This window comes from Myotis yumanensis, unplaced genomic scaffold (genome assembly GCF_028538775.1).
Source record: "Myotis yumanensis isolate MYYU_CA2020_CCGP unplaced genomic scaffold, mMyoYum1.0.hap1 SCAF_2, whole genome shotgun sequence".
In the NCBI taxonomy this organism is placed as follows: Eukaryota; Metazoa; Chordata; class Mammalia; order Chiroptera; family Vespertilionidae; genus Myotis; species Myotis yumanensis.
In genome coordinates this window covers 147,242,315-147,254,966 of record NW_027223753.1, presented here as the reverse complement: position 1 = coordinate 147,254,966, position 12,652 = coordinate 147,242,315, and the positions used below count along the sequence as shown (strand labels likewise).

At 48.9% G+C, this 12,652-nt stretch overlaps 1 protein-coding gene across 5 annotated transcripts in view; it reads right to left on the bottom strand.

Moving 5' to 3' along the window:
* The window catches only part of DZIP3 (DAZ interacting zinc finger protein 3), a 167,832-nt gene that overhangs the window by 82,944 nt on the left and 72,236 nt on the right, over positions 1-12,652 (bottom strand). For all 5 annotated transcript variants that reach the window (XM_070406151.1, XM_070406149.1, XM_070406152.1 and 2 more), the window contains 3 exons: positions 9,387-9,534; positions 857-952; positions 577-704 (listed from right to left, as the gene is read on the bottom strand). In XM_070406151.1, the coding sequence (XP_070262252.1) occupies positions 577-704; positions 857-952; positions 9,387-9,534 (372 nt within the window). The remainder of the gene's footprint in view (positions 1-576; positions 705-856; positions 953-9,386; positions 9,535-12,652) is intronic.

Below are 12,652 nucleotides of genomic sequence, written 5' to 3'. Positions count from 1 at the left end.
CATCGGAGGCAGTGATTATTAGAGTAAAATAAAGACACTTGTTTTTTCCTATTAAGTCAAAATTTTTAGTCTTAGGCATTTAATCCTTAAAGTTATAAGAGAAATGAAATTGGTGCAGTTGTGAAGAGTCTCCAGGAATTTAATCTATTTTAACTCTCTTGGTCTTGGAACACAAACACTCTGAGGGACCAACATAAAAAAATATACAACTGATTCCATGATGTCTTTGAGGAATATATTTATCATATGCTATAAAGAAAAGGCCAAGCATTGATCACATTTTTATAAACTAAAATCATGATCTGAAAGTTAATTATCTTCCTCATGAAATTCTATTATCTTCACACTTGTTCATCTAATACATGAAAAGCTTGATTTATAGAGTGAGCAGTTGCTTATTTCTCCATTTAGCTGGCAAGGCAAAAATAGAAATGGTTTTTAAGCAAGTGCAGTCTGTGGTTGGCAGTTCCTGATATGCAGTCGCAATGCCACCTAGTGGGCACCTATGATTATCTTTTAAAGACTGTTCACTATGGAGCAAACCCCAAATTTTGTTTTAAAAGGATTTGTACTTACTTGGAAACCTTATTGATTCCAAAAGCCACTTGTTGATTAAGAGATGCGATGATTTTATCTCTCTTTTTAATATGTACATGGTTTTCTTGCAACCGAATTATCACTTTTTTCAACTGCTTCTCAAAGCCCTGCTCAAAGAAAAATACAATTTCAGTTAATTCTGCTCAAGTCACCAGACATTGAAAGAAAAAAATTGGGTTCTTTAGAAAAGAAGATATCATTTAGTTGAACATTTAAATTACCTCTGACTTGCCTCAGATCTAATGGCAAAAGTACTTACTTCACATTGAGCGCGCAATTTACAAAGCTGCTGTTGTCGAGCAAGCTTTTCCTTCACAATTTCTCCATATTCTGCAGATACCTTACAGGTTGAGCCCTATTGAGCAAATGGAATATGCATGCTTTATTTTCCTCTTTTAAAAAAGCATTAATATTTTAGTTACTTAAAGGGGATTTAAAGTTTTCATCTATCACCTATTCATGCTGTATAGGTATCAATGCAAACATCCCTTCTGATCAGTTTAGATAAACACATTCTCTCCCTCATTACAGCATTCACTAAATAATACAAGTTACTTGTCTACTGATGTTACAATTTGATAAAATTTCCTGGCATGCTTACCACCAGGCTTTTTTTTGGGGGGGAGGGCAGTTAATGCTTTTACTGTCCAAAAAACAAAAACACTTTATGAGGTAGGCAATGGATACTTCCATTTTGTAGATGATAAAATAGTGTAACTTGCCCAAGGTCACACAGGCAGGCAGTGGAGGCACCTTAATTACCCAAGCACTTAATATTATTACATGACATACCTTAGTTTAATGTTCAAATTCTCCACTATATTACAAACACTCTAATCATAGGCCCATGTCATAGTATAACTCTTGAGACAAAGCAGATGCTAAATGATTTTTGAGTAAAAGCATGAATTTATTTTCAAAAGGTGTATGACATTTTATTCTATTTGCAAGTTCTCATGGCTATTAAATGAAAATCAAAGGCCTCACATTTAAATTATAGTGTCACATACAAAGCTTAGAATATTTCATTTAACTGAAAATATACACATCATATCTACACTAATAAAAGAGAAACATGGTAATTAGTGTACGACCGCTACCCTTCCCATTGGCTAATCAGCATATCCTTATGCAAATTAACTGTCAGCCAAGATGGCGGCCGGCAGCCATGCACTGAAGTGAACAGGGAAACTTGCTTGCTCCATTGATGGCGGACTCCAACGTTCCCCGCCTGACTTGCCAGCCTCTCAGTGGCAACTCTAAGCAACTATGTTGCAAATACAGAAGCTAAACAAAACCCCAGAAACCGGCTTTCAGTCAGCCGGGCTGCCGTCAGCCTGACCGCAACATTGTATCAAATACAGAAGGTAAAGGCCAGAAACCTGCTTTCAGCAGCGAGGCCTCAGAGCTAAAGCTGGCCCAGAATAAAAAGGAAAAAAGGAGCGGTTGGGAGCTTCAGTCACCCGCCACCCTGAAAACGGCCCTCAGCCCCTTACCCAGACTGGCCAGGCACCCCAGTAGGGACCCCCACCCTGATCCAGGACACCCTTCAGGGCAAACCAGCCAGCCCCCACCCATGCACCAGGCTTCTATTCTATATAGTAAAAGGGTAATATGCCTCCTGGCACCGGGATCAGCGGAGGCGCGAGGCCTCCCGGCACCGGGATCAGCATGACAGGGGGCAGCGCCCAAACCCCCTGATTGCCCTGTGGCTCTGTGTGTGACAGGGGGGCCACAACCTCCCTAACTGCCCTGCTCTGTTCATGACAGGGGAAGGTGCCCCAACCCCCTGATCAGCCCTGCTCTGTGCCAGATAGGGGGGAGCTCCCCAATCCCCTGATCGCCCTTGCTCTGTGTATGACAGGGGGTGGCGCTGCAACCTCCCCATGGACCCTGCCTTGAGTGTGACAGGGGGCGGTGCCCCAACCCCCCAATCGGCCCTACCCTGAGAGTGACTGAGGGTGGCATCGCAACCTCCTGATCTGCCCTGCTCTGTGCATGACAGGGGGCGGTGCCCCAACTCCCCAATCAGCCCTGCTCTGATCCCAACCAGGGGCTGCACCTAGGGATTGGGCCTGCCCTCTGCCACCCGGAAGCAGGCCTAAGCCAGCAGGTCGTTATCTCCCGAGGGGTCCCAGACTGCAAGAGGGCACAGGCCGGGCTGGGGTACCCCCCCGCCCCCCTGAGTGCACAAATTTTTGTGCACTGGGCCTCTAGTAATATTATAATTGGAAAGAAGAAAAAAGGTGTGACAATTACATGAACACTAGAGGTCCCGTGCACAAAATTCTTACACTCTGTGGGGGGGGGTTGTCCCCTCAGCCCGATCTGCGCCCTCTTATAGTCCGGGATTCCTCAGAGGATGTCCGCCTGCCAAGGATTGGGCCTAAGCCAGCACTCAGACATCCCTCTTGCAGTCTGAGGCTCTCGAAGTCCAGGAACCTTCACTCCTTACCACCTGTCTGCAGCAGAGGCGGGAGTGGCTCCTGCCACTTCTGCTGCGCTCATCAGCCATGAGCTGGCTTCTGGCTGAGTGGAGCTCCCCTGGTGGGAGCGCAGTGACCACCAAGAGGCAGCTCCTGCGATGAGCGTCTGCCCCCTGGTGGTCAGTGCACATCATAGCGACTGGTCGTTCCACTGTTCGGTCAATTTGCATATTACGTTTTTTATTATATAAAATTGTACTATCAGCCAGGGAATCATTTGTGCTAACTGTACCCTTAAACCCGTGGTCGGCAAACTGTGGCTCGCGAGTCATATGCGGCTCTTTGGCCCCTTGAGTGTGGCTCTTCCATAAAATACCATGTGCGGGCACACATGTACAGTGCGACTGAAACTTCGTGGCCCATGCACAGTAGTCGGTATTTTGTGGAAGAGCCGGTATTTTGTGGAAGAGTTATACTCAAGGGGCCAAAGAGCTGCATGTGGCTCGTGAGCCACGGTTTGCCGAGCTGCAGTTTGCTGACTACTGCCTTAGACAATCAATATTGTCAACATAATACATATTATTATATTTAACCATGGATCAGGTTATCATAAAATTATCTCAGTATAAAATTCTCATGGGTATGTAAATCAAGGCATTTCTTTAAAAAAAAAAAAAACCTTTCATATGCTTTGTCAGATTAAGTGCTGTGTAAAGTACTTAAATCATATTCATGTGCATTTTCACATATAGGTATCTCATCCCCAGCAATGAGATTACTACTAGGAAAGGAACCAAAGAAAAGATTGTTACCTGACATTTCACGGTAACAACAAGGTTTAACTAAAAAAAACAATGAAAGTAGCTTTGTTTTGCAAAACTATTTTTCTCATGAAACGTAATCTAATGGGATTATGCCAGTTTCACCCCTTCTTCTGAGGTAGCTGAAATCCCTTTGCAAGAAATACAGTTGTAATCAACTCTGACAATAATTAAAACCAAGAGAGAACCAAGATGGCGGCGTAGGGAGCGGACCTGTGTGTGCTGCTCTCTCACAGCATCATTGAAACTATCAACTATGAAGTAAACAACCGCCACTCAGAACCATGGGGAAGTTGGCCCAGTGGGAGATCTACAACTGGAGGAAAAGAAAGAAGCGCAGTGAGACTGAGTGGGAGCTACGGAGGCACCAAAACCAGAGGTACGCAGTCACACGCCACGCGGGCTGCAAATGGATTCTCGGTTTTTTACGAACCCTCGAATCCTCTGGGCTTGCTCGGGGCGGGTCTCTGAGGCCCCAGATCCCACAGGGAGAGGTGGCCACGGCCTTGCAGTGGTCGGAGAGCGAGGGAAGCTCTGACACGCGGCTGCTCGCCGGCACCGAGGGACAAGAAGTCCTGGTGTCCTGGGGAGGCGAGGGGCGCGGAGACGCCGCCATCGCTATTTCCTCCACGCTGGCGACTCCCTGTGACCCCGCCCTACCCTCAGGGCTGTGCCAGAGGCACAAGAGGGAATGACTGCTTTTACAAACTCTCAAATCCACTGAGCTGGTTCGGGCGGGTCTCTGAGGCCCCAGGCCCCAAGGCGAGAGACGGCAAGGCCTTCCAGCGGTCAGAAAGCGAGGGAGGCTCTGGCGCTCGGCTGCTCGCCGGCACTGGGGGACGCAAAGTCCTGGAGTCCTGGATAGGCAAGGGGCCGCTGAGTCTCCGCCCCGGCGACTCCCTGTGACCCCGCCCTACGCAATTTACATTCCCATCTGGGCTGTGCCAGACTCACAAGTAGAAATGCCTTTGCTTTTGCAAACTTTCAAATCCACTGAGCTGGTTCAGGCGGGATCATGAAGCACCAGACCCTACGGGGAGAGGCAGCACGGCCTTGCAGCCATCAGAAAGCGAGGGAGACTCTGTTGCACAGCTGCTCGCCGGCACTGGGGGACACAAAGCCCTGGCAGAGAGTCAAGGGGCCACGGAGACTCAGCCAGTGCTATTTGCTCCGCCATGGCGACTCCCTGAGTCTCAGCCCTAATCAATTTACATCCCCATCCAAGCTGTGCCAGGTGCACAAAAAGACCCACCTGCGCTTTTGCAGCCTATCCCAACAAATTGCAGACTTCAACTGCTCGCAGCCATGAGAGACACACTTAAGAAGCAGACCCAGGAGAACCAGGATGGCGGCATAAGGAAGAGACCTGTGCGTGCTACCTCACACAACAACATCGAAACTACCAAATATCAGACAAACACCTATCATACAGAACCATGGGAAAGTTGGCCCAGTGGAAGCTCTACAACTGGAAGGAGAGAAAGAACATTGAGACTGAGTAGGATGTGACACCAAGTACAGAGCCCAACCCAACAAACTGCAGATTTCAACTCCTCGCATAGAAAGAAGCGCATTGAGACTGAGTAGGATGTGCAGAGGCACCAAGTACAGAGCCCATCCCAGCAGGCTGCAGATTTCAGCTCCTTGCATCTGGGAGGGACGCAATCGGGGGGCAGAGTCGGGTCCGGGGCCGGCCAGGGCTGGGCCTGACTCGGCCGGCACTGTGGAACTGCTGTACCAGCAAGCGCACAAACATGCCCACTGGTCCCAGTCTCTTTTGGGGCGCTGGGGGACAGCAGACAGGCAGTCTGTGCACTTGGTGGAGGGCAGGAGTGCTGGATGTTCAACCACCAGGAACGCCTGGAGATTTTGTCTAGTGGGGAGCCGCCGGCAGGGGACAGAGGGCCAAATTTCCTGTTTCCCCGGTAAGGCTGGGATGGCCCCGGTGAGGTCGGGATGGCCCCGGTGAGGTTGAAACGGCCCCCGTGAGGTAGGGACGACCCTGGTCAGGTCGAAACGGCCCCGGTGTGGTAGGGACGACCCCGGTGAGGTTGAAACAGCCCCCGTGAGGTAGGGACGACCCCAGTCAGGTCGAAACGGCCCCGGTGTGGTAGGGACAACCCTGGTCAGGTTGAAACGGCCCCCGTGAGGTAGGGACAACCCCGGTGAGGTTGAAACGGCCCCCGTGAGGTAGGGACGACCCCAGTCAGGTCGAAACGGCCCCGGTGTGGTAGGGACAACCCCGGTCAGGTTGAAACGGCCCCCGTGAGGTAGGGACGACCCCGGTGAGGTTGAAAAGGCCCCCGTGAGGTAGGGACGACCCTAGTCAGCTCGAAACGGCCCCGGTGTGGTAGGGACAACCCCGGTCAGGTTGAAACGGCCCCCGTGAGGTAGGGACGACCCCGGTGAGGTTGAAACGGCCCCCGTGAGGTAGGGACGACCCCAGTCAGGTCGAAACGGCCCCGGTGTGGTAGGGACAACCCCGGTCAGGTTGAAACAGCCCTGGTGTGGTAGGGACAACCCCGGTCAGGTTGAAACGGCCCCGGTGTGGTAGGGACGACCCCGGTGAGGTTGAAACGGCCCCCGTGAGGTAGGGACGACCCCAGTCAGGTCGAAACGGCCCCGGTGTGGTAGGGACGACCCGGTGAGGTTGAAACGGCCCCCGTGAGGTAGGGACAACCCCGGTGAGGTTGAAACGGCCCCCGTGAGGTAGGGACGACCCTGGTCAGGTCGAAATGGCCCCGGTGTGGTAGGGACGACCCCGGTGAGGTTGAAACAGCCCCGGTGGGGTAGGGACAACCCCGGTCAGGTTGAAACGGCCCCGGTGTGGTAGGGACGACCCCGGTGAGGTTGAAACAGCCCCCGTGAGGTAGGGACGACCCCAGTCAGGTCGAAACGGCCCCGGTGTGGTAGGGACAACCCTGGTCAGGTTGAAACGGCCCCCGTGAGGTAGGGACAACCCCGGTGAGGTTGAAACGGCCCCCGTGAGGTAGGGACGACCCCAGTCAGGTCGAAACGGCCCCGGTGTGGTAGGGACAACCCCGGTCAGGTTGAAACGGCCCCCGTGAGGTAGGGACGACCCCGGTGAGGTTGAAAAGGCCCCCGTGAGGTAGGGACGACCCTAGTCAGGTCGAAACGGCCCCGGTGTGGTAGGGACAACCCCGGTCAGGTTGAAACGGCCCCCGTGAGGTAGGGACGACCCCGGTGAGGTTGAAACGGCCCCCGTGAGGTAGGGACGACCCCAGTCAGGTCGAAACGGCCCCGGTGTGGTAGGGACAACCCCGGTCAGGTTGAAACAGCCCTGGTGTGGTAGGGACAACCCCGGTCAGGTTGAAACGGCCCCGGTGTGGTAGGGACGACCCCGGTGAGGTTGAAACGGCCCCCGTGAGGTAGGGACGACCCCAGTCAGGTCGAAACGGCCCCGGTGTGGTAGGGACGACCCGGTGAGGTTGAAACGGCCCCCGTGAGGTAGGGACAACCCCGGTGAGGTTGAAACGGCCCCCGTGAGGTAGGGACGACCCTGGTCAGGTCGAAATGGCCCCGGTGTGGTAGGGACGACCCCGGTGAGGTTGAAACAGCCCCGGTGGGGTAGGGACAACCCCGGTCAGGTTGAAACGGCCCCGGTGTGGTAGGGACGACCCCGGTGAGGTTGAAACAGCCCCCGTGAGGTAGGGACGACCCTGGTCAGGTCGAAATGGCCCCGGTGTGGTAGGGACGACCCCGGTGAGGTTGAAACAGCCCCGGTGGGGTAGGGACAACCCCGGTCAGGTTGAAACGGCCCCGGTGTGGTAGGGACGACCCCGGTGAGGTTGAAACAGCCCCCGTGAGGTAGGGACGACCCCAGTCAGGTCGAAACGGCCCCGGTGTGGTAGGGACAACCCTGGTCAGGTTGAAACGGCCCCCGTGAGGTAGGGACAACCCCGGTGAGGTTGAAACGGCCCCCGTGAGGTAGGGACGACCCCAGTCAGGTCGAAACGGCCCCGGTGTGGTAGGGACAACCCCGGTCAGGTTGAAACGGCCCCCGTGAGGTAGGGACGACCCCGGTGAGGTTGAAAAGGCCCCCGTGAGGTAGGGACGACCCTAGTCAGGTCGAAACGGCCCCGGTGTGGTAGGGACAACCCCGGTCAGGTTGAAACGGCCCCCGTGAGGTAGGGACGACCCCGGTGAGGTTGAAACGGCCCCCGTGAGGTAGGGACGACCCCAGTCAGGTCGAAACGGCCCCGGTGTGGTAGGGACAACCCCGGTCAGGTTGAAACAGCCCTGGTGTGGTAGGGACAACCCCGGTCAGGTTGAAACGGCCCCGGTGTGGTAGGGACGACCCCGGTGAGGTTGAAACGGCCCCCGTGAGGTAGGGACGACCCTGGTCAGGTCGAAACGGCCCCGGTGTGGTAGGGACAACCCCGGTCAGGTTGAAACGGCCCCCGCGAGGTAGGGACGACCCCGGTGAGGTTGAAACAGCCCCCGTGAGGTAGGGACGACCCCAGTCAGGTCGAAACGGCCCTGGTGTGGTAGGGACAACCCCGGTCAGGTTGAAACAGCCCCGGTGTGGTAGGGACAACCCCGGTGAGGTTGAAACGGCCCCGTGAGGTAGGGACGACCCCAGTCAGGTCGAAACGGCCCCGGTGTGGTAGGGACGACCCGGTGAGGTTGAAACGGCCCCCGTGAGGTAGGGACGACCCCAGTCAGGTCGAAACGGCCCCCGTGTGGTAGGGACAACCCCGGTCAGGTTGAAACAGCCCCGGTGTGGTAGGGACAACCCCGGTGAGGTTGAAACGGCCCCCGTGAGGTAGGGACGACCCTGGTCAGGTCGAAACGGCCCCAGTGTGGTAGGGACAACCCTGGTCAGGTTGAAACGGCCCCGGTGTGGTAGGGACAACCCCGGTCAGGTTGAAACGGCCCCGGTGTGGTAGGGACGACCCCGGTGAGGTTGAAACGGCCCTGGTGAGGCTCAGACGGCCCTGGTGAGGTTGAGACTACTCCAGTGAGGTTGGGACAAATAAAGGGGACCAGTATGGACTGATGAACAGGGGTAGATACAGAAGCAGAGCAACATTGAACAGAATGTTAAACTACAGTGGGAAGCCTGGGGAGGGTTGGGGGGGGGATTAAGAGACCAACTGAAGGACTTATATGCATGCATATAAGATTAACCAATGGACACAAGACACGGGGCGGGGGGGCAGGGGGTAGGGGCCGGGGGAATGTCAAGGGGGGGAAAAAAGGAGACATATGTAATACTCTTTGTAATACTTTAAGAAATAAAAATTATTAAAATAAAAAAAAAATTAAAAAAAAATAATTAAAACCAAGAAATGGCTTGAGGGGTAAAATGAAAGTTTCTAGTTCCTAAACTTTTTTCCTTTCTCCTCCCTCTGCCCCTCCCTTCCTGTTTTGTTTTGTGTTGTGTGTTGTTTTTCTCCTCACAAAGACAAGAATAAACCACTAGGCTAAGGTGCTGTTCAAAGAGTCATGAGGCGAACAAAGTTTACAATTATTTCTGGAAGAAGGAAGGCAGAGCGCTCCTCTCTCCAATCAGGCTTACCTGCTCTATCATGTCCAGAATATGCAATTCATCCAGGCTATAGAACTTTCCTTCAGTTGTGGAATCTTCTTGAATACCACTTATATCTACTGGGTGTAGATTTGCTTGCTCTTTCTTCAAATGCTCTTCCTTTCCTACCATATTTGGGCTACAATAATGATAAAATCAATGTGATCTTTTAGAATTGTATGGAGTTTTTCACCTAAACCATTGTTTTCTAAATTAATATTGCACTGGTCTCATGAGATGCTCAGCATCAGAAGGGTTTATGGTCTAAATTTTAGACAGTGCTCAGACTGCGTTTTCTGGGAAAATCACAATGAATTTTAGTTTATTTGAAATAGCACTTATCCCAGTGTTTTCAAGAACTACAAGATCATGAAGTTCATTTTCTAAATTGTAACTATTAACATCAATTACTTTGGAAAATATTGACAAGCATTTTCACATCTACTATAATATTTTATCACAAAATTTTTGACAGGTAGGTTGGTTTAGTCAACTTCAGCACTTAGGTTCAGTATACATTTAAATAGAAGGCTGCAAACAGCAACATAAAGTAGATTTTTAAGTGCATGTTTCTTTTATGACAGGACCTTAAAAAACTGTAGTAGGAACCACTGCGAAAAACATAAAAATATTACATGTACAATGGCAATTAAACCATTATTATACCTATTAGAGGCCCGGTGCATGAATTCGTGCACCAGTGGGGTCCCTTGGCCTGGCCTGTGGGATCAGGCCGAAACTGGCTCTCCCACATCCCCAGAGAGGTCTCAGATTGCAAAAGGGCGCGGGCCAGGCTGAAGGACCCTACCAGTGCAAAATCTGGGCTGGGGAGGAATGTGGGAGGTTGGCCAGCCAGAGAGGGACCATAGGAGGGCTCCATGGCATGTCCGACCCATTTCACTCAGTCCTGGACCCCAGCAACAAGCTAACCTACCAGTCGGAGTGTCTGCCCCCTCGTAGTCAGTGCACATCATAGTGAGCGGTTGAGCAGCCTTAGCATATCATTAGCATATTACGCTTTGATTGGTTGAACGAAAGACCAGACACTTAGCATATGAGGCTTTTATTATATAGGATGTCTAAAGGGTCAATGCATATTACTATCCTTTCAGTTGGCTACTATTTAGTAGCTATAAATTTCCTTCCTAATCTCATTGAATGGTAACAAAAAAAATAATACTTAAAAAATAGTACTTTTACCATGATATAAATGACTTGATTTTCTCAGTGAATAGGAAAAAAAAAAATGGTAACTCTCAGATGCATTATTATTTCTTTTAGGCCACTGAGATCTAAGAAAATTGAAACCTACTGCTTGTAGAATAACTTGTAAGACACTAGAAAACACTCATTAGGTATCACTTAAGTATTCCAGAATGATTCAAACATTTTGGAAAGTTCAATGAAATCAACTGTTTGTATACCAATGGATCCCAAACAAAACTGATTTTCTAAATTACCTGAAAATTTTTTTTAAATTTACATTGTTCCAGGTGCCCCAAAACTGTAAAAATATATACACATTTGTATTTTTGAAAAGTCCAGAAGATTATTCCTAAATTTTTAAAGTATGATTAACAGCATTGTGAAAATATAGGAAAATGTTCATAGTACTAAGAGATGCAAACTGAAACATGCAGAGGTAAAATTACATAAACTTAGGGATTGAAAACCCATCAACAAAGAACAAAATGTTAAGGAAAGAATGAAACAAATGTGGAAAATAGTAATAACTGTTAAATTGAGAAGATAGGTAAATGTACTCATGTAGACATATTATTTTCTTTACTTTTCTGTGTAATTGAACATTTTTATTAAAAAGCTCCCTGGGTGATTTGATGATCAAACAGGTTTAGGTATACACTGTAGGCAAAATAAGCAAAATGACTGATGATATTATTATATTCTTTAGTAAGTTATTTTCATGACATTTATACACAACCTGAAAATTAAAGAAAAAAAAATCCTATTATTCTATGGCAGTAATTTCAGCCTTTTTCATCTCATAGCACACATAAAAATTACTAAAATCTGCAGCACACCAAAAATATATTTTTTGCCAATCTGAAAAAAAAAACTTGGTATAATATTTACTCATTCATACCAATGGTTACTGTTGTGTTGGTTGTTGTTATTTTTTTAAAAAAAATATATTTTTTATTGATTTTTTTTACAGAGAGGAAGGGTGAGGGATAGAGAGTTAGAAACATCGATGAGAGAGAAACATCGATCAGCTGCCTCCTGCACACCCCCTACTGGCGATGTGCCCACAACCAAGGCACATGCCCTTGACCGGAATTGAACCCGGGACCCTTCAGTCCGCAGGCCGACGCTCCATCCACTAAGCCAAACCGGTCAGGGCGTTGTTATTTTTTTAATATGACAGACTAAGGTAAAAGAGGTCAGTGCTCCTGACTAAATAGTCAAATATTGCATATTTTTAAAAATTCTTGCAGCACACCAGTTGAAAATCATTGCTGTAAAGGCTTTCTCTATTGTTGATAGAGAAAGTGAAAATCCACCTTGGATGATGAACTATTTAGTTATTAAGTGGATCATACCAATTAACAATGAGAAAATATCAACAACAAGTGATGGCTTGAAAGTTGACAAAATATGTACGTACTTGTTTGCATTTTAAAGATAACATGTTCTCACAATGAGTTCTGCAAAGGTCCCAATTTCAGTGAAGAAACTTTTTGGAGAGTATAATGATCTCTTCATTGGATTGTCTCCCCCACTTCCTTCCTCTGCTACACTGTCATCAGTCTAATGGCTGTACAATATAGCTCACAGTAATCTTTAGGTACAAAAAGGTTTCTAGTAAAGATTCAAAATTCACTGTTAATAATCAAGATTTAAAAAACACACACCAAACCTCAGGTCAATTAAACGAACTAAATTAAAACAAATAAAAACAAACTCATGCTAAAATAATCAGTGGGACAAACAATATTCTGTCCTTTAGAGTTAAGTTTTATTTACTAAATAAGTCTTATTTAGTAAAGTCTTGGGTTGTGGTTAGCAAATCTAGACTATATTTTAAAAGATTTTATGCTGTCCTAACCAGTTTGGCTCAGTGGATAGAGCGTTGGCCTGCAGAGTGAAAGGTCCCAGGTTCGATTCCGGTCAAGGGCATGTACCTTGGTTGCAGGCACATCCCCAGTAGGAGGAGATGCAGGAGGCAGCTGATCGATGTTTCTCTCTCATCGATGTTTCTAACTCTCTATCCCTCTCCCTTCCTCTCTGTAAAAAAT